The following is a 23,134-nucleotide window of genomic DNA, read 5'->3' on the forward strand; positions in this document are numbered from 1 at the left end:
AGAAGTAGAGCCATTCATGGAGTAGATAATGTGAAAACAAAGATAGGCAATTCTGAACTCTGGCATGTACTCACTACAAATAGATACACCAAAAAAACTCATAAAGCTTGGAAACAGTTTGGCTTGAAGTCTTCTAGTTCTTTGGTTTTGGGTTTTTTTGTGTGTTTTCATAGGTATTTTCTTGTCCTGAATAGCTGCCTATCATGTAGAGCTGAATGGCTATTAAATGCATCTTTGTGTATTTCTTCTATGGATCACAGTCCCATACAAGTAGTAGTCCATAGGTTGAGAATCATTAACAGGACCCATTGTTTGATATTAAAATTAAAATTTGCATTAGAATCAACCACCAGTTAGGATGATTCAAAGAATATACTGGCAATCATGGTAAATAGTTTATTATAGTTGGAATCTATTTAAGTTGTTAGTTTTTGTATTTCAGAATATGGTATGAAAAATTTCAGTTCAAGGACCCATGATGTCCCATATGACCTATGAGTCATGGTCTCCAGGGTGTGTTCTCAGTTTTGGAAGACAAAGCATTTTTTAATTCTTTGCATTTCAAAGTTTGTGTATTGTAGTAATGGCCTTCTAATTATTTAATATGAACTACAATGACCAGTGCATGCAGCTTTTAGTGAAACAGAATTCAAAATTAGGGTACATGACTTAAGAATGCCAATTAGGCACTTATAGCAGTATTTTTATGTGTGATATTATTGATACTAAGATTAAGGGAAGAAAAAAAGGAAAATGCTGCAGAATATTCTTTTAATTTTTTTTTTTTTTCATTGATACCTTTTGTTAAGGCACTACTGTATTACTTCTCAAAGCATAAACATGCAGCTAAGCAATAATTAGTTGCAGCATACTACTATTCTGATTGAAAGAGTGTCATGGTTTGACACTGGCACAATGCCAGTGCCCCCATGAAAATGTGATCCCTACCTTGAATGCTGTGAAGTGGAATCTAGAATAGAGCAAAGCAGACCCAAGCTTAATAACAGGAAAAAAACTTTATTAAACTACTACTACAAAAGAAAAGAGAAAACTAAAGAAGGGGAAAAAAAAAAAACACACAAAGATCCAAATGAAAACCTTGCAAAACATTCTTCCCCCCACCACCCAACTCCAACAAACCACAGCGAGACACAATCTGGACCCCAATCAGGTTTCCACCCTTCAAACAACCGATACTCAGTCCATCGAGGGAACAGAGTCTCTCCTGTGCCACAGACCCCCCAAGAAACACAGCTCCACATCCTGTGTTTCCATGTCACACATGGCACCGCCTGGAGAAAAAAGTTTGCCATGGTGACCCTTCTCCTTTCCATGCACAGTGCTGTCACCACAATGCATGGATGGACAGACTGCCTTTAGGATTTTTTCCTTTCAAGGATGCCCTGCCAAGAGGGGAGAAAACAACAGTTCAGTTTTTCATTGTTTGGGACCACAGTCCCCCCCATTTTCCCCTGGGGCCGAGGGCTCAAGAACAGAGATCTTCTTCTCTTCTTTTTCCTTTCCAGGGCAAGGGGGCGCCACCACAACCCCCCTAACCTTTTCTCTGTCCACTGCAATTTTGTCTTTCTCCCAGCTGAAGCAGATCTCTTGACTCACTGGCATCCTCCCAAAACACAGTCCCTCTTGAAGGAGAAGATTTGGTTCAGGTTGTGGCTAACACGGAAAAGTCCAGCCAAAAGCCACTCCTTGTCCCCCTCCCATCTAGAATTCCTCCTTCCAACATCCCATCCCAGGGTCCAAGGTGTCCCTCTTCCTCTCTTTCAAACCGAGGAGGGGAAAGGAAAATTCACAAAGCTTTCATTTCTCAAGGAAGGGTTAAAAGTCCGAACTCCCAGGATGGCTCGATGCTCGGACATCCAGCAACTCCCACACAACTGGGCACCTTGCAGCAGCTCCCCCCGCTCCTCCTTCCTTGCGGCTTTCTCTCTCCCTCTCGGGAGAGGAACTCTGGGGGGGGGAAATGGAGACATCCCAGATTTCTTCCACCCTTCCATCTGCAGGGACCAGCCCGGTTCCAGTCCTTTCACCACCCTTGGGGCTTTCAGCCTACCTTTCTCAGGCCATGGGCTTCCCCTCCCCTACCCAGCTCGTGGCTGGGCAGGGGAGGTTTGCACTGCACGCTGACCGGAACCAAAGAGAGCGAGTTCCCCTGGGAATTCTGCTTTCAACCCCTCTGTGTTCTCAGAGGCGTGTCTACTTTCAATTGGTCAATATCTAAATTGACCTCTTCCTTCCGGAAAAATTCTCTTTCCATGTCAAACCACGACAAAGAGCAATAAACATTTTTGTGTTTATTGGGAACATATGAAAGGTTAAAGAGTTTCAGAAAGCTGTTGTCACACCTTTTAGACAAACTTGGAAGCGCTCCATTCCACAAGTGTTAGACTTAAAAGTTTGAAACCATATTCTTTTTGTGCATTGAAGAAAGAACAGGCAGGAATCTATGTCCTCTGGGTGATCTATATTTGATCTTCTATTACCTGGTGGATGTTTTTTTATTTTATAGGTTAATTATGTTTTCTATAAATTTTTATTAATCTCTTTCTTCTACTTCCTCATTACACTTATTCATATTGCTTACATCTGATTATTTTAGTTATTCCTGTGAAGGAAATTCTGTACATGTCTCTCAGTGTTACTTAATATAAGCAGCCTACTTGGCATGTAGGCTTGAAAGAAGATAAAATCTTTTTTTAAAGGAGGATTACTTAGTTTTCTATAATGCTCTATACAACGGTCTTGAGGTTGCATGTTACATGTTGCATGTTGCATGTTCTGGTACTTCTGTGACTAAGGCCCATGAGTCTGTGAAAACAGGTAGAGCAAGGATCAATGAAGGAAGCCTGAATATATCTATATGACTGGTATGATGCTGTACGTCTGAGAAACCACCTAATGGTCTAGCTAAAACATGTGCTGTCACCTGGGATCAAGAGTAATTTTCCTTCTAAGTGCCCAGTCTGGTGGGACTTGTCAAAAGGCATCAAACCCTGAATCTCTGTGTACGTTACTCTGAAATGATCTTTGGTGTAGTGCTTTAGTAGCTGGAACATTCAGTAAGCAAGCACTGCTTCAATTCCATTGCTGTGTTATCTCGTAGGTCCATAAACATCTATGTGCACTTTTCAGAATAAGTCTTTAGTGGTGGGTACTGGAGGGTGACTTTCCTACCTGTAAATTCCTATGTTACTGCATCCCCCTACACTTTTTCAAAACAGTGCTAGTAGCAGGTTACAAGCAGAAGAGAGCTCAGAATAGAAGGGTGTGCCTGTGTTCTTGGGAAGTGCACCATTCTGCCCTGCAGTTCCTGACCCCTTGTTTGAGATAGCCCCCAGTTCTAGTGTGCAGCCCTTTGAGTTCATGTCTATATATCTAACATGGCTTTTGGAGTCAGACAGCAAAAATTTAAAATGTACAATTGTGATAGTGTCAAACTATAGTCTGAATTATACTTTTAGTTGTGCAATCTGGGTAGGAACTTCTGTCATAAAATAGTGCTCTAGTTTCTCTCTCTATATTAGAAAGAGACATTTTCTGAAGGAAAAAAGCTTTGATATCTCTTGATATTATATTTCTTGATTAACTTGAATTATTGGAAAATACTGTGATAAATAATAGATCATAAGAATTAAAAACTCACTATGCACTGATGTGTTACTAATAATTCTGTATTAACTACATGGCACTTTAACTAAATAAAGCGGTTGACTTTTAAAATAAACACAAATTCAAGACAATTGTGTGCATGAAGCCTTGTAGCTTTTGACCTTTGTGTGATTGTGTTAAAATTTGTGTTTTGTTATCTGGTGATGGAATTGATACTTGTGTGTTGTGATGTCTCCTACCTTTTCTTTTTTTTTGTTTTCCCAATGTGTATAGTTCAAGGTAATCACCAATAAATTTAATTTTTTTTTAAAAACTGAAAAGTGAAATTTGCTTCAATTCAAGAGAACATAGACTTTGGGATCTAAATAAGTGTTCTGTTTTAAATCCTTACCACTTTATTGGTGGGTAAATTTCACTGGTAATTTGAGGGGGAATTTACAGTCTTATTCAGGAAAGAATACTTACTGAAGTCAGAGGGACTTCATGCTTCATTGCTTTCCTGAATATATTGAGAGAGACTTCAGCATATGCTCAAATGTTTTCTTGAACTGAGAATGTAAAAGGGTTTATAAAATTAAAAGGCAGTATAATTGTAGACATTATTAAAAATTCAGATTAGCGTTGTTACAATGTAGATATTTTCTTCAGCAATACCACACATCACCATAAAATTTGCTTTTTCAAATAGACCTCTTAACATTCATTACAGTAATTGTATAGAAATATAGTCCCTGTTGCTCCAGAAACACTGACTCTTTTAATGTCACTATTTCACACAGCTACTGGCTCAGATATGCACAACTGGGTTTTTTGCCTATCTCACTTCATTCATGAACAACCTAACTTTATGTAGGGCTATTTATGGTAGAAGTAAATTAATTCTTGGCCCCACTGGTATTAAGGCTATACTTTGCATAAGGAAGTTTATTGACAATATTTAAAGTTTCTGTTTGTGCAGTTCTTTCCACATGAACTCATTCTGAATTAAATATATGTATATATATATATATATATATATATATATATATATATATATATATATATACATGTGATTTTTAAAACAGCAGCATGAATTTAATATAGCCATAATGTTGATGAGGAGATGTTGAGATTTTTCAGTGTAATGACTTCTTCCTGTTACATGGATGCCCAACAAATGGATAGCTGGTACTACTCAGTAGCTGAAATTAAAACATAAAGCTAAATAAAGTAGTAGCAGCAGTACTAAATATCTTTTCATCATTTAATCCATACAATTTCTATGTCAACATATCAAGTGCTACTATTATTCATTTCTAACTAGAAAAATTAAAACTCGACATAGGTAAATTAATATGCCTAAAATCTGAGGCTTCATAGAATATCTCAACAATATTAACAAAAAAACTGTATCTTGACTAGTCTCAAATAGACTATCTTGAATATAGCCTCTGAAAATAAAACAGATCATTACCTTTTAATGATACAAGCAATAAGCAAATCCTTTTAGTGATGTCTGATTATGCATTTTCTATGATTTAGGACACATTGCTTTAGAAATTGCCAGATCTCTTCTGAAGGGATTTTCTCTATGGCATACAATGGGAATATATAACCTAGTGAGAAACTGGGCATGTTAGGTCTACTACCGAGTTAAATTTTTGTTATACAAATATGCCTTGGATTTAGCTCTGGGAATTTTTATCACCTTTGCCAAACTCTTGATATATGATAAAAATCATCTTAGGAGATTACTACATTGTTGATTTGAAATTTTTGAAAACATGCTTTTATATTTAATCAAAATTAGTATTCCCTCAAAACCAAGTTTCTTCTTCACTTTGTCCAGGTTGGATCTAGTTACATCTTTTTGTGTACTAGGGAAAGTCATAGAATCATAGAATATGTTGAGTTCAAAGTGACCCATCAAGAACATCAAGTCCAAGAATCATAACTTGTGCCTCAGGGTGTTGTCCTAACATTTCTCAAACTCTGTCAGGCTTGGTGCTGTTACCACTTCCCTGGGGAAGCCAGTGTTCAGCTACTGTCTGGGTGCAAAATCTTTTAGTGACAGCCAAACTAAACCTCTCCTGACTCAGTTTCATGCTGTTTCCTCGAGTCCTGTCACTGATCCTGGGAGTGAAGAGATTGGTACTTGCTCTGCTTCTCTTCTTCCTGTCCTGAGGGTGTTGAAGACCATAGTGAGTTCTCCCCTCAGTCTCCTCGCTTTCAGGCTGAACATACCAAGTGACCTCGTAAGGTTTCACCTCCAGACCCTTCACCATCCTCATGGCTCTCTTTTAGACACTCTCTAATAGCTTGATGTCTTTTTAAATATTGGGATGCCCTACATTACCCCCAGCACTCAAGGTGAGGCTGCCCCAGTGCAGAGCAGAGCAGAACAGGACAATCTCCTCCTTGTCCAGCTGGAGATGCTGTGCCCAGGAGACATGGTTGGCCCTTCTGGCTGCCAGGGCACTGTTGACTCATATTCCACTTGCCATCAACCAGGATTGCAGAATGTTTAAATATTTTTATTTTATGAAAATTTAGAGGTGGCTTATTTATTAGCAGTAGTGAACTGAACATCTCTTTACTTATATAGCTATATTTCAGTAATATTGACTTTTGTTAACCATTTATACACAGTGGGAATGAGGCCCTAATTTAAATTCAGTACTGATATGTTATTTGTGGCTAGCATTATCTTTAGTAATTTGATTTTTCATTTCATATGTAAATTAAAGACAAAGAATGTAAAATAACAGTAAAGCTTTCAACTGAAAGCTAGAAAAAGACAATAAAGTAATTAAAATTCTCATTTACTTCACCTAACCTTATTTCCTCGAATGGCTTTGTTAATGACTAGAAAGTAAGCAAAATGGAATTGATAACTCATCTGCTCTTTGTTGTAATCATTACCTAGTAATTTTCTCTTTTAATCCTTTATCTTTCTTTAGTCTTTATTCTGCATGTCAAAATCTAGTCACTTTCTGGATTATATGCTTCATACACTCCAAAATACAGTTCACTGAATAAGTATTGCTGATTTAAACTGAAATGTGTTCCATCTTAAAGTTTTCATCCTATGAGATAAAGAGTTGTGAGGGGGAGAGAGGTTAGAGGAAAAAGTCACAGTAGGCTACTTATGGCCCCTTGCAGGCCTTACAAAGCAATATATTATCAAGTGAAGTCATTTAGACTCTGGGAAGAATGATTTAGGGCAGTTACTGTCTCAGCTTCTTTCACAGATAATATCCACTTATTCTTATCTTAAAAGGTGACTTTATAAATTAAAGGAAGTAATGCTGTAACTTCTTTACTTATTTATTCTCTCTTCCTGAGTAAAAAGAAATACCTTTTTTTAACAGCAGAGAGAGTAGCTGTATTTTCCTGCAGTATTTTCCTGCACTTTGTCTAGCCACATCTGTCGAAACAATGCAGAGTACACACCTGTAAGTTTCTGCTTTGGCTCTGACTACTGTGAACTGTGTGACTGCTACATAAGAGAGGAAAATAATGAGGATATAGGATGGTATATCTGGTTGAATTCAGCACTTCAGAGTCTTGGTCTACTTTTCTGCACATTACAAGTCATCTTTCTAAGAAATAATTGCTGCTTACAAATTTTAAGATAGAAAATGCATCAGAACTGGGAACTGCTACTCAAAGAGACTCATGTCTCAACCTAAATAATTCTATGATTCTGTGTTACAGATGAAGTTTTTGGCATGCAGTCTGTTGTGATGTTTCTGTGTTTATTAGCACATATACATATAAATACATATTAAACTTCAAAATGTGTGTTGGCAACCACTGTGCTATTTTAAACAATGAAGACCCTAAAAGTTCAGTTACTGAATCAAATATTTTGTCATGATATTGTTAGTCCTCTGTGGCAAGCAGCATGGAGTAGGCAATACTGTGTTTCAAGGCAAAGTTGACATTTTTTCCTGAAGAATTGCTTTAAGTTTACAGCATAATGCAGTGGTTCCATGTGAAAGCATCCCAATGTATAGTTATACGCATGCATGTAAATAAATCTGTTGAGTAGATTATTGACAAGCATAATTAAAGAATAGCAGTACTTCATATATTATTTACGAGGCTTTCTCACAAGCAGCAGTATGACAGAAGGGTTACTTGTATGTTAACCAGCTACACAGGAGAAAGGGAGCAGATATGTTCTAGTTTAAAATAATTCCCTTAATGTCTCACTGTGTAGCAGCTCTCTCTCACAGCAGCTCTCAGCTGCCTGTGAGCTGGCTGTCTGCACAGTATGAACACAGTCACTCAAAGAAAGGCATGGTGCAATCTTCTGTCATTGTACATCCAAATTAAATCAGCCCTTGAAGAATTTTGAAGTTATAGAGCCAGAACAGGAAATGGTTGTTCTCTGAAACAGATCTGGTTCTTTTTGGCTCTCGTAAGCCAGTTCAAACTTCCAACTCAGCTATTTAGTACAGCATTTGGCTTAGTTGCTTTCATGCTTCCTTACTGCTAGTCTTGGGAAGTGCCTGGAGTCCCTCACTCTACTGAATGTTTGGGGTGTCTACAGCTGTACCCCACAAAAGCTAAAGATGAGCAGAAGCCAAAGGGGTAACTAGTGGGAAGGTACAGGAAGGCTGAGTATTCCCAGCTGGATAGGTGCTTTGCACATTCTGTGTCCAAAATTCAAGCTGCCCTTTGGCAAAACCCAAGCTTGTACTTATCTAAGATTTAAGGCTTAAAATAGTTTCTTTTCCTCTGTGTCTGTGGTGAAGATTACGTCTCTCATCCATGCTGGAGTGCCTCAGCTAAATTTAACTCTGAGTGTTAGAAGGACTTGCTCATAGGATTATGGTACAGCTGTGAAAACTACTGCTGTTGTTTTAGTTGAGGATTTATAAGAGGAGAAAATATATATGCAAAGAGAAAATATGTATTTATTTTTTTAAATACATACATGTATGGGGGGATGATTCCAGACCTGAAAGAAGGAGTTACATAGCTGAATATGTATGGATGAATATAATATGAATATTCAAGGAGCAAGTTCTGCAATAGCACAGGTCAAAGCCAGTACTAAAACAGGACAGTAATGCCTCCCTCACCCAATTCACTGTATCTGTATGTGTGGTGAGAAACACGATAGACAAGCACATAGCAAGCTTCACATCTTGCTTTCTTGTCAAACAAATTTAATTGCAATAAACTGCTAATCAGTTATATTCTAGTATAGGAGAGCTGTGTGGTGTTGCTGACATTTGCTAATGCATTTTGGTGATAAATTTATTTCAAGGTGTCTGTCTTTATTTCTTTTCCAGGTACAAGTCCTTCGCAATGCAGGGGAAGAAGTGACCCTAACTGTGTCCTTTCTGAAAAGAGCACCTGCTTTTCTCAAACTGCCGCTGAATGAAGATTGTGCATGTAAGCCTTTATTACATGACCAAAGAACCTTCAATTCCATACCCATGAACACCTGCAGCTTCTGAAACTACTGTGCATTGGGGGTGATTGACAGCAGCTTTTACAATCAGCATTGCTGTCTAAATATGAGTTGCTCCTATTGCCAGAGCTTGTGTTAACATTGACCTCAAGAGAAAAATCGCTATCTACGGTTGAAAAACAGATAACCAAGCATTTGGCTGGTGTGAATCAATAAAGTTGTGAGTAAAACAGTAGAATTATATTAGTTTGCAATAGCTCATATCCTGGTGCAGAGTATTTAAAATTAATTTTTTGGGCAGTATCAGCTAGTATTTAGTCCCAGGGAGTTTTTTCTTGTAAATGTGAAAATGAGATTGTGTGTATATATTTAGAGGATTTTGTTGTTTAAAATTCAGAAGCTTGGGTGGAGATGTCTACCTAAGAATAAATTACTCTGGAATTAAAAGTATTTTCTTTTAGTCCAAACTGAGTTTTAGAGAACTTGCCCCATGAGAGTCATATGGAGACAGCTGTCTTCCTTTAATTATATTAAATTGTAAGTGTGGATGCATAATTATAGACAATTGCAGCATATCTAAGCATATTTATATATCAGCCTGTGCCTTTTGCCACCTCTGCTTTCGTTCTGCTTTTTTCTCCCTAAGAGAGTGAACTAAATTGCTCAATTTTAAAGCAACGAAAAAATAAATATTTTATTTTAATACTTATAGCCCTTGATTTTAAATCAGCAGGAATTAAATAATCAAAATAATGAAATAGCATTTTATACAAACATTTTATGGAATATTTTCTTTTTCTTTTGCTTATGTATTAAATTTAAACTAAACAAGGAAAAAAACAGAACACTCTATTCTTAAATAAAAATATATCCCAGTACCTTTGTCTCTTTTAGGAGAGGCTGTGGCACCACAGAGTAGCCTTAGTGATGCACAGGAATGTGTATTTTCATGGATCCTCTCATGTCACTTTTGAGGTGTAGCTCTCTAGTTTCCTAAACTATTACAAGAACATTTAGAACTGTTAACTCCACTGAGACTAACAAGAGTTATCTGACAAATTCCTTCAAGTAAAAACCAACAGAGAAAGTACACATTTCCCTTTTACTGTCAAATTTTAAAGAAACATTGGGGTTTTTTTTCGTTACCAAGAGAGCATTAATTTTTTTTAATCAAAGCACCAGGAAATGTTTTCTTGAGCCTCCATATAGTTTACAAAGGCAATCCACTCAAGCCAGAGAACCAATACTGGCTAAATGGAGAAAGTAAATTAATGTTATATATGATAGAAGTTATTTGGGTTTGGGGAGAATGCATACATACATATGCAAATTTGAATTATGTTGTCACAAATTAAAGGAGAGTTTTCATGTGAATTTGTATTTGTATTAGGTGCTCCCAGTGACCAAAGCAGTGGCACATCCTCTCCTCTGTGTGACAGTGGTTTGCATCTCAACTACCACCCCAACAACACGGTAAGAGCTTGATGGAATCACACAAGAGAATAATTATAGTATAATAGCTAAGTGGAAGTACTAATAAAGGAAAAACGAGTAGCCAGAAATTATGGGAAGGAATGTGACAAATTATTACAGCTGAGATTGTGTCTGGATGCATGTGATTACTGTTTACTTGGGCAGTATGGATTTTGCTAAAGATTTTCCTTCTGCATTTTTTTCTCTGCACAGGAATTAAAATTCTTAAAGTGAAAATATACCTATTTATAAAAAATAAGAAAAGTTTTTGATAGTATTTTCCATTACTTATATTGTATGCATTAACTAAAACTCTTGGCAAAAGATGATTAGTTGTATGTTTTTCCCTATTTTTGAGGTGAAAGTGTTTACTTCTGGTAATGTGTACTTAAAACCATAACTGAAGTGGGATAACATGCAGCAGAGTGTCTCTGGGATAAAATGCTACAGATGTCTGTTCAGATATTTACTAAAAGATGCCTTTGAAGTGCAACAAGGGACTTTAAAATTTTTTCTTAGCTAGAAAATGCAAAATTTTCTTTATTTTAAATAGTTCTAAAGGTTCTTTTGATGAGTATTTGGCTTTGTGATAGATTAAAATAGAAAAAGCACAGAAAAAATAAACCAGTATAGATCATAATTTTAAATGTTTTAAAACCTGATATGTAAGCCATACTGAGCAGCTATTTCCAGTTTCCATCTTGTTTTATTGCACTTTCATATTTTTCTATTAAAATTTTAAATAGCAGCCCACAGATTTAAATATCAATACCACAGATTTAAATACAGTTATAATTTGGAAAACCCTTCAGAATTATGCACATTTTAGGAAGTGGAATTTATAAATAGTAACATCAATAAAATTGATATCAAATAACAATAAAAATATATGTAACTTGTGCAGCAACAGCAAAAGCAGACTTGTCTCAGGAGTCTATATAGGTATGTATATATGTATGTAAAAAGGCTATGTCAGTTGATCCAAAGGTGATTTATTCGACTAGCTGCTACAATTCTAATTTTGCTTTTATGATAAAAAGCATGCTTTCATTTGTGAATTCTTTTTTTGCAGGTGTCAAAACTGATCTAAATGAGCTGTAGTTTCCATTTGAACTGACAATAATTCACTGCAAACAATTGTTTTTCTTTCAGTTGAAATAATATAATCTAGTATAATGAGTCTATAATTCCCTAAATTAAATTTTCAAGCGAAGACCAAGATGTGATTCTGACATGTCCCCTTGTCATGGGAACAGAGTTCTTCATAAAACCAAACCTTGCTATGAATTCCTAAGTTATGTTCAACTCTTATGCCACGGCTCTTCCTTTTTTCTCAGAATATTCCCTAGGAGGAATTATGACAGCTGGATCGGTGAGCAACTGGCTCATGGTTGGACACAAAACCAACAAAAAAGTTGTAGTTAAGAGAGTGAATTTCGGCTGGTGACTGGTCACTACTGAGGTTCTGCTGTATCTTAGGCCCAGTGCTCATCAACATTTTGATTAATGATCAGCAAAGATGGTGAAGGGTCTGGAGGAGAAGCTATATGAGAAGAGGCTGAGGTCACTTGGTCTGTTCAGCCTGGAGAAGAGGGGACTGAAGGGAGACCTCATTGCAGTTACAACTTCCTTGTGAGGGGAAGAAGAGAGGTAGACACTGATCTCTTCTCTGTGGTCAGCAGTGACAGGACCCAAGGGAATGTTGCAGCTGCAAGGTTTAGGTTGGATACTAGAGAAAGGTTCTTTGCTTAGAGGATAGTTGAGCAATGGAACAGGCTCCCCAGGGAAGTGGTCAAAGCATCATCCTGACAGAGGGCAAGAAGAATTTGAAAAAACTCTCAGGAACATTGTGAGATTGTTGGAGATGTCCTGTGCGGGGACAAGAGTTGGACTTGATTATCCTTGTGGGTCCCATCCAACTCAGACATTCCATGATTCTGAGATGTACAGCCACAGTCTTGTTTCTGAATTTGTAGTCCTGTTAATTCACTTGAAGGATGCTTTTGACTCAGAACTTGGAGTAGAAAAGACTTTGGTCTTTTGTCAACAGTTCACAGAGTTATGCAGTCTAAAGTTAGGGTTAAGATTTTTCTTGTAGCCATGTCTAGGCCTACAGTTTGTACCTGAACTTTTACTGCATTTCATCTTTTCCCTAAGTTTAATCACAGGTGAAGAAAGGTTCTCAGAAACAGAAAGAAAACATTAAAAATTCAGGATGTTCAAAACAACATCCTAGGGTAATCTTCCAAGCCAATAATTTATTTATTTTTTTTGAATCTGTGGAATTTCTTACCAGAAATTCAGTGTTTTAAATAAGTGAACTACCTATGAAAGGCTTGCTGCTCAGCTAACATATTTATTGTGATATTTTGTTTCATATACATAAAAGATATATGAACATATATGAAAAAGTAAAGTTCAAAGCTTTATAATTCCATAGATCCTACACAGAATGCACCCTCTAGAAAAATAGAAGGTGCACTTAATTTTGATAACATTTATATTATAGAAGATACCAGTAAGAAAAACTATGAAATTTGAGATTAAAAATAATGTAAATCAACAGGTTTAATTTTATGTATATCATGATATACTGTCACTTGTTTTTTGGGAGAAGAGGCCACCCCCCCACCTGGCTACAGCCTAATTTCAGGTGGCTGTGGAGAGTGATAAGTTCTCCCTGAGCCTTCCTTTCTCCAGGCTAAACAACCTCAGCTCCCCCAGCTGCTTCTCACAGGACTTGTCTCCAGACCCTTTCCCAGCCATGTTGCCCATTTCTGGACACGCTGCAGCACCTCAATGTCCTTGTTGGAGTGAGGGGCACAGAACTAAATATGGCACTCGTGGTGTGGCCTCACCAGTGCCAAATCAGGGGGACAGTCACTGCCCTGGTCCTACTGGACTATTTCTGATCAAGTCAGGATGCTGATGGCCTTTTTTGCCACCTGGGCACACACTGGCTCATGTTCAGCTGCTGTTGACCAGCACCTCAAGGTCCTTTCTCATCGTGTAGGTTTCCAGGTACTCTGCCTCCAGACTGTTATGCTGCCTGGGGTTGTAACAAAAGTGCAAGACCTGGAACTTTGTCTTGTGAATCTCATACAATTGACCTCAGTCCATTGATTCAGCCTGCAGAGCCTTCCTACCCTCCAGCAGATCAGCAGTCCTACCCAACTTGATGTCAGCTATGAACTCACGGTGCACTTCATCCCCTCTTCCAGATCATCAGTATTAAATATTAAACAGTGCCAGCCCCAACACTGAGCCCTAGACAACACCAGTCATGACTGTCCACCAAAGGGATGTATCCCCATTCACCACCACTCTCTGGCCTCTCCATCCAGCCATGTTTTTACCCAGTGTACTGTGTACCCATTGAAGCCACAAGCAGACAGTTTCTCCAGGAGACTGCTGTGCCAAAGGCTTTACTAAACTCCAGGTTAACAACATCTACAGCCTTTCCCTCATCCACTAGATTGGTCACCTGGTCGTAAGAGGAGATCAGGCTGGTCAGGCAGGAGGTGCCTTTCATAAACATGTTATTTATGGTTTATTGCATATAATTTATGTAATTTATTGCTGAGCCTGATTCCCTCGTTGTCCTGTACATGCTGTGGGATTGCACTTAGGATGATCTGTTCCATGACCTGCCACAGGTCTGGCTGACAGGCCTGTAGTTCCCCAGATCCTCCTTCTAGCCTGTCTCGTAGATGGCATCATGTTGGCCAATTTCCTGTCAGCTGAGACCTGTTAGCCAGGACTGCTGGTAAATGATGGAAAGGGATTCGCTGAGCACCTGTGCCAGCTCCCTCACTATCCTTTGGTGGGTCCCATCTGGCCACATAGGCCTGTGTATGCCTAACTTCTGCAGCAGGTCACTGACCATTTCCCCTTGGGTTATGGTGGCTTCACTCTCTCCCTATCCCTGTCTCCCAGCTCAGAGGTTTGCTACCAGGCAAATATCTGGTCTTACTATTAAAGACTGTGGTAAAGAAGATGTGGTTAAATACCTCAGCCTTTTCCTCATCTTTTGTTGCTATGAGAAGGTACTTTGAAGAACTGTGCTCTCTCATAAAAATAACATCATCATTAGCACTATTTTATAAAGCATTTTGTAAAGAAAGGTGTTGTATTTTTTGACACAGATGTTGATAATTTAACTTTTTATAAGCATTTCTCATGCAAACCTATATTCTTTAAAAATACTGATCAAATTAGACTCTGTGTTTAAATACTCATTCTTTGTAGATATCATCATAAACATGATAAAGTTCAGTTTTCATATAAGCAATGTCTTCTGTAAGTAGGTAAAATTAAAATATTCATCACTTCAGCATGTAGTTTTGACAATTTTGACAGTTTTTATTGCATGTTAAATTCCGTTCCCAATTACCGTGTTTTGAGATATCATTAGAAAAGATACGTATGTAAATGTGTACAGAGCCACAGGAAACAACTGAATTATGGTTGTATTGTGAATAATTTAGAGGTCCTATTCAGAATCTTTCCAGTGCTCACTAAAACTAATGACAAGTGATTTGGAAAAAATGGAACACTGCCAAATTAAATATAAGTCTTTGAAGTCTATCTCATTCTTTCTAAATCTGCTGACTACTTAAAATGAAGTTCAAAACTGAAAAGAACCTTTTAATGTTTTTCAGGATACATTATCATGTTCCTCATGGCCAGCATCGCCAGGACTTAGGTGGGAGAAGAGGTGGTGTGATCTTCGATTAATTCCACTTCTTCATTCACGATTTTCCCAGTACCTTCCAGGATCAGATTTGTGCAGGTAAAGAAATTCTGAAGGTTGAAACTTGATTTCTTGGTTGACAAATGCATGCCCTAGAGAATTGCCTTGTTGGAGAAATTGCATTATTAGTTCCAAGGCAGCTGACAGAGACATGAAATAGGAGCTTTCATAAAAGTCTTTTTAGGTCCACCTTGGCTCATATTCTCCTCTGACATCAGCTGGGCTGGTATGTGAGGAGATGATGGGTGATCTTTCGATTTGCCTCTAGTGCTTAGCACCTTTTGCAGTTTGAGATGAAACCTGCATCTCCATATTTAATAGATGCTAATGCTCTTGTTCTCAAAAGCTTCTTTCTAAGTAGCTTGTTTTTATGCCTTTGATTTTTGCAATACATTATGGCATTGAGCTCTGCAATGTGATTATATTTCTAAAATGCATTTCCTTCTGTTTGTGTTAAATACATCATCTGATACCTACATTGGGTGAAGTAATCTTGTTTGAGAGCAGCAAGGGCTGGCTGCCCTATGGGGACGATAAGCCAAGAGAGACAATGACGGTGAGGCCAGAGAAGGCATTGTCTGTTCATGCAGACAAATATCCTACCCCACTGCTCCACGTAGGAACAGAGGAGGCTTAGGAACAGTCTTCAGAGGAGTCCATCATGGTCCACTGGGACTCAGTTTAGGCTGGGAAGTCAGTCTGAAGGTCCAAATCTGTGGGATGCATGTCCAGGCACAGGAGTAGCTGCAACTGTACTCAGGTGAGGACCAAGAGCAAGAGCCTGAACTGATAAGCATCTTTCAGTTCTTGTCAGTTCTTGTACTTCCTTGCTTTATGTTTATAGTTACAGTAGAGACCTTTTTTTTTTTTTTTTTTTTTTTTTTTTTTTTTTTGTTTCTATATAGCTAAGGTTATTTTTCCCCATGTTTTACATTGGAAATTTGTCACAATCACTGGAATAGCTGTCCGAAGCTCTTAGTGAGGTTTAACTTTATTGCATCATTGCGATGAGTTGACCATGGCTGGATTCCAAGTGTCATCCAAGCCTCTCTATAACTCCCCTCCTCAACAGGATGGAGGGGAAGAAAGTAAGATGGAAGTATTCTGATGAGTCAAGATAAAGGCAGTTTAATAAAGCAAAAGCAAAGGCCACACATGGAAGCAAAAACCCCAAAATATTTGTTCTCTACTTCCCATCAGCAGGTGATGTTCAGTCACTCCCTGGGAAGTAGGGCTTGGGTACATGTAGTAGTTGCTCTGGAAGACAAGTGTAATAATTAATTAATGCCCTCCCTCCCTTCCTTTCTCCTAGCTTTCATTGCTGAGCAGATGTCATATGGTATAGAATATCCCTTTGATCAGTTTGGATCAGCTCTCCTGGCTATTTCCCCTCCCAAGATTTTGTTTCCTCAACCTGTTGGTGAGAAGGGAATGTTGGAGCAACAGCTCTGATGCTGTGCCAACACTGCATAGCACTAGCCAAAACGTTGTGTAATCAATATCTTTCTACCTAACAATACTGAGCACAACACTATGAAGGCTGCTGTGGGGAAAATAAAATTCATTCCAGAAAGACCCTAGAACATGACATTTTTTAGTTTAATATTACTCTAATAAATCAGAAGAAATTAGGAGGGAAGACAATAACATTCTGTAATGATTACTGTTTGCAAAGCAATGAAATAAAAATGAAATTAGCTGAAAGTACAAAGTCTTACAAGGCAAGTATATAAGATCATACCTGTTAAAAGTTTTAAGCATCTAGCTATTACATGGATTAATTTATCATCTGTATATATAAGAATGAAGTTCTCATACTGAAATACTCTCATGAGCTCTAGTATGTAGACATTATCTGTAGGAAAGCTGTGTTTAGGTACAGAGCAGGTTACTCCATAATTTGTTCTTCTAATGAATTCCCTGTGAATGGATTTATGAACCCCCCAGAAAGTGGGTTAAGAGAAGTCTTCTTCAATCTGTTTTTGTGGAGTTAATTTTACTGTTTCTTACTGATACTCAGTAAACATTTGAAAGTTGCACAAAAGCTGTCCACTGCCTCAGTTGCTTCTTAGGGCTGTTTCTTAGCATTACACTATCTAGGTCTGCCAGCCATTTCTCCTATTTACAGAGCTGAAATTAGTGCAGGTTAGGCAGTACCTGTTGTAGATCATTGCTGAGCTAAAGCCAGCCTGAAGCTTTTGACCAGTAATAGCAGGATCATATTTACTTGGCTGCATGAACCTCGCTCTGTTGAGTGGCTGACCCAGGGAGGAAAGGTAGAAACCAAAGGCTGCAAAAGCTTCTTGGCTGAACTGAACTGGAGCAGGATCAGGTCACCAGAGAGGCAGGAGGTGTTTTACTAAATTATGTGAAAGCCTTCAGCTCCTTATTTAACAATGAAGCGTAAAGCACCCAAAACCATAACAGTCAAATCTGAGATCTATTCTACTGTATAATTCAGATAGGGTATTGAATTGCATAGAACTACTCACATGGAATATTAGTTCATAAGCAGCTGTTCATAGACCTAGGGTTTTAAAATTCAGTCTTCTCCATCAATAAAAAATAAGCTTAAAGGTCATATTATAGAACTTGTACATAACAAAGGAAGTGTCTTAGGTAGTAATGATATACCTGATATAATTTCTAGAAAATAAAGGTATAGTAATATGAAACAAAATACCTGAACTCATACTCAAACCTTGAAAAACTACTCTGATATTTTTTTCCTTGTATCCTTCTATTCTGTCTAATATGATGAAATAAACCTTAAAAAACCTAAAAATGCAGGATCTGTATGAGAGGATTTTTCTTAAATCATAGAACCAACACTTTATGTTGCTAGCAAGATAGTTTATATGACTATTTTAAATTGCTGTAGACATTTTTAAATGTTACTCCCTCTCAGAATTTGTTATGAGAGAAAGGTAGATACTTTTATAAGAGATCAGTAGAAACATCACTATAAAAGAAAGGATATTAAAAATAATATAAGGAAGCAACATGAAATGAAAGTTAATTCATTACATTTTCCATAGTTAGTATTTACAAGGCCGTTTTCACTATGTAAAGCCTAATGACTTTTTATAATTCAGAGTTTGATAGGGAAATATATTGTTCTCACATACAATATTAAACCTCATAATCTTGTTCTAGCTTTTCCAGTGGAGTGGTTGGGACACATAAATTCTGGAGGATATTCATGGGGAATTCTAGAAGACATTCAGGTTAACCTTGCAAAGCTCATTATTTTCAAATATAGCTTTTATGTTCCAGAAGGCCCAGAACCTGAAATGTGTAGTTGAATAAGTGTTTATTAATTCTCATTTTTTTTGTGTATTATAAAGTAATTAATCTATTATTTGTTTCGTTTAATACAAAACATCTATTTAATGTATTCTGTTTTCAGGTTTGCATGGTATCATGGACTTGGGATGGTAGACGTAATCAAGAAAATACTATTACAGTAATCTAAGGTTATCTACTGCCAAGACACATTAATAAGTAATTTATTAGGCGACCATGTATCATACTGTTGATATTTGAGTAGTTTGGAGTTGATACTTGGGTAATAACATTATGGATGATTGATTCTGTACTTGCACAGATCAAATTCCTAGGACAAGTAGGAACAATCTAATACCCCAAATGCACCAGATTCACTGTGTTTGTAGTCCAAGGGAAATATGTACATGAGGACTGAATCTGGGGTTTTTCTATTTGCATTAATGTTATGCATTAATAGGTCTTTTAGATCACTGCTTTGATTTATGATATAGTATGTAGAAACAAGGCAAGTCCTGAAATTAGTGTTATTTTTCTTAAAAGAGATAATCAACAATTTTGAGCCCATGCTATGGTCTTCATTCAAGTATTTAAAAATTTATTCTGGAAAAATTTGCTATATATATTTATAGCCATCTAAAAAAAAAAAAAAAAAGGATAGAATAAAAAGATGTTAGAAACACTACCTGAAGATTCTTTTAATAAATCTTCCTCAAAACTTTACTAGAATTATTGTGAAAATGAATCTCTGAAAGAAGACTGTCTTGGTTGGTATTGTGAATTTAAAGAAAAATCACTACCCCTAGGAAAGACAATTAAATTGCTGGATTTAAATAAACCAAAGAACCCTGAAAGATCATGTTGATATAAGCCTCATTATCCTGCAGAAGCTGGATCTCATACTAGAACACTCAAAGCAAAGGCATGGCTCTAGTTCATTTCTATTGCTTCTCCTGACTGAAGAAACAGTTTGTTCTCAACATGGATGGGATGAAGACAAATACTAACCTTACATTGTGTTCAACTATAATAAAATTTTAAGAGGTAAAAGACCCCAAGCAGCTTTTAAAAATTGATATCTGTCTTCAGGTGGCAGAAGCTGTCATTGACGATGCTCAGTTTTACCCTGGAGATAACAGGCACTTTGCTTGAGCCATTCTCAAAGAGTCTGAATGATGTACTTAATCTTAACGATGAATTGATCATCAGCAGTTGGGTTTGTAGCAGAATGTCAGCAGTGGAACTTGGTATTCTCTGTATGTTCAGTAATCTCCTACTCTAGGATATGGATTATTATTGAGCTTTTTTGGTTTTGAAGACAGAGACCTGTGAGCCTTACAAGAGCTTTTAGCAAATAAAGCAATTTACTGAAGAAATTAGGTCTGTTATTGCTTTAGCATCTGAAAATTTTTCCCTTGTTCTATAATTGCTCAGTGCCTGGAAGTGGAAAATCAGTATATAATGCATGATAGATTTTTGTATATGTGCCCAGATTGGTGCTGAGGGTAGAGGCAGAGGTAGGAGTGTATTTTTGTTAATGATCAGAAGTGCAATTGGAAAAATCATTATTGCAATTTGATCAATTTTGAGTTCTCCAAGTTTTCAATCAGTAGTTTAGAAGAGAAACAGAATTCTGTAAGCGTGAGCAGCCAAAAAGGGCCTCCAGAATGTAATCCAAATGTGTTTAGACACTGTATTATAAAAATAAAACAAAGATGTTGAGAAAAAGATACTGGTATTCACTGAATTTCCCAAATTATTACCTATGGTTTCCAATGTGCTTTCCTTCTCTCTAGCCTGCTGTATTAAAGGATTAAGTCTTAGATATGAATCAGCTCTATCACTTGTTCATCTTCTGAGGTTGTATGGCCTGATGGTCAGCGTTCTGTGGAGCTGGACTATGGAATTTTTAATAGCCTTATGGAAGCTTAATATTGCCTGAATTGACCTTTTAGAGTGATTTTAATGTCAGGTATTTATAAATCAGGAAAACCAGCATTTTATCAGTGTTCACTGGCTGACCTTCATTGTCGTTGAAAAAAAAGCACTTTTACGAGTATTGTTAAGATGATATGCTAGAAAAGATAAAATTTTCTTCTGACCTGATCTGTTATGATATGTCTATAGGCAAAATGCATTCCAAGTAATTGCTGTGGATGGGGTTTGCAGTGGAATAATTCAGTGTCTCTCTGCTGAAGACTGTATTGACTGGCTACAAGCAATAGCAAGTAACATTTCCAACCTCACAAAGCACAATGTAAGTATGGATCCAAGTAAGCCAGAAGGTTTCCCAATCATATTTGATTATAACTGTCATAAAAGCCTAATGGGTTCACACACAGAATTATCTGCATATAAACAATGCTTGAGGCTGTCTGAGAGAAGTCAGCTCAAGTTTGTTGTCAAATCAGACTCTGTGAGAAACCATTGAATGGGAAAATATTCTTCCCTACAGTCATATAATTCACTTTGTTGCTATCAGAGTTATTTCCTTCATAGGAGCACCAACTAGGATTAGAAGCAAAGATGAGACACACAGGAGGAAGCCAGGTCTGATGCAGGAACACATTGAAAATACAAAAATTCTGTGCTTTCTTCATAGTTCATCTCTACAGAAGCTGGTATAACCAGATCTAAATTAGATTTTAGGTCTGTTTAGGTAGTGTTTATCATGATGGGAAAGGCAAGGTGCTTCTGTTGTGTAGATATAGATATTTGCTATCAACAATGATTTAATGCATTTATGCTTCATGCACTGCACTCTTACCATCTGAGCTTGTGGGATAGATACCACTTTTTATTGAAACAGGAATAAATGTTATGTTATGTAAAAGTTTTTTTTAAATGCTAATTTGAATTAAGAGGTCTTCTGGAACTGCCTGGGATGTATTTACATTTAAAATGAACATGTGGTTCTCCCTGTATAGAAATCTGTATGATACTTTCTGTGGTTTTCCTAAAAAACTGAGAACACATGGGGAGCTCCACTATTTTGAATTGAGTTATAACAAGGAAGCCCTTAAGGATTTAATTTATATTTCCTTAAATCTGCTTTAGCTTCCCAAATCTGTCTCTGAATTTGCTTTTGTTTCAAATATAGGGAACACATTGAAGGAAGCTGTATTTTTTTTTGAGATTTATAATGGAGATGCAAAACTGTGTTCCATCTGGCAGCAATATGTAAAAGTCATTGTATTATAAAAACATGACAGACATGAATTCATCTGCCATCTGCAAGCTTCTATGCAGTACCAGCGAACTTTATGGCTATTTATTCATACTTAAAGTGCTGTTGCTATGTAGAACCTTTCTTGTCTCACTAGGCATCCTAACAATTGAGGCTTCTGGGTATTTTTCTCTTGCCATCTTTATTTCAGTCTGCTAAAGGTTCTTGCTACTTAAATCAGTGGATTTATTTGCTTGTAACAGTAGGCAGAGGCACCAAAATTTTACAGGTGTTTTGAAACACTTCAGTTCTGATGAGACTATAATTATGGTTACTTAGCATAACTTGAATTTTGGCAACGCAGTGTTATTACATGAATTTTTTTCTTAGTACAGTTTATAATTCTACACTGGTTTCCATAAAATACAGAAAGAAGTTATCTAATGTTTTATAAGAGGTAAATAGCCTAAATTATACAGTGGTTATGCCAGTCTTTGTACTTACTTTATCCCAAAGATAGCCATGAGAGTTAGGGCTTATGATAAAAATCTATGTGTCTATTTTTAGAATTGTCCTATTTGTTCATATGACACTCACCTTCCTGTAATATACTTTTCTTTTAAATTGTCAGTTGCCAGAAAGAATTAGTTATTTGACAGCATACCTGATAAGTGAATATAAGAACACAGAGGGGGAAAAAACCCAAACTGTTGCACAGAAGAATGATTAGATGTGATTAGAGGTCCCTGTACTTATTTTCTTTACAAGATGGTTATTGACATGTGCATACTTTTGATGTTAGCATTTTTCCTATCTGAGAGAGGCATTTAGTCAGAGTCATTCTCCCTTACAGTCATCCACTGCCAAAGAAACAAAGAGAGTTAAGGAATTTTTTTAATTCTTTGGATAAATTGACCAATTTTTAGTTTCAATTAACTCCTCATTCCTATCTAGATGTTACAGGAAAAAAATTGTTTAATTGAAATACCAAGCAGTTCCTAGAAATATTTACTCACATGATGTTTCTCATATCTCTCTATCTTTTGAAAAAAAAAAAAAAGAAATAGAATCATAAAAAAGGACTATAACAGCCAGATTGTTTATGAAAGCACTTCCTTTACCCTTATATCAAATCTGGGCTCTGTTGATTTTGGTGGGATTTCTCTTGCCTAACTTTAGATGTCTTAAAGCAGAAAATCCAGAGTGAATCTTATTATTTACTGTTGACGTCCATTTTATAATGAAATAAATTCCCTCAAGACATGTCTGTCTTTCCTTTGACTGGTAAAGGACCCTAGGGTGGTGAGTTCATATTTGATACCTAAGGAGATAGATATATATCCTGATAACCTGTCATTTGTGTCTTTGAGGGGCCAAAGTGAGTTTCTCTGAATAAATCTCCCAAAGAAATGTCTGGGTATTT

The 23,134-nt window shown here is 36.9% G+C and overlaps 1 protein-coding gene across 9 annotated transcripts in view; it reads left to right on the plus strand.

The window, feature by feature from the left end:
* SNTG1 (syntrophin gamma 1) overlaps positions 1-23,134 on the plus strand; it is a 314,313-nt gene that overhangs the window by 198,593 nt on the left and 92,586 nt on the right. For all 9 annotated transcript variants that reach the window (XR_014952899.1, XM_077783692.2, XM_085572105.1 and 6 more), the window contains 4 exons: positions 8,913-9,015; positions 10,425-10,507; positions 15,169-15,299; positions 20,673-20,802. Coding sequence is in view for 8 of the 9 variants with exons in the window: in XM_077783692.2 (XP_077639818.1) it covers positions 8,913-9,015; positions 10,425-10,507; positions 15,169-15,299; positions 20,673-20,802 (447 nt within the window). In the remaining variant the exon portion in view is untranslated. The remainder of the gene's footprint in view (positions 1-8,912; positions 9,016-10,424; positions 10,508-15,168; positions 15,300-20,672; positions 20,803-23,134) is intronic.

The sequence above is a fragment of the Lonchura striata genome, chromosome 2 (assembly GCF_050655825.1).
Source record: "Lonchura striata isolate lonStrDom1 chromosome 2, ASM5065582v1, whole genome shotgun sequence".
NCBI lineage: Eukaryota > Metazoa > Chordata > Aves > Passeriformes > Estrildidae > Lonchura > Lonchura striata.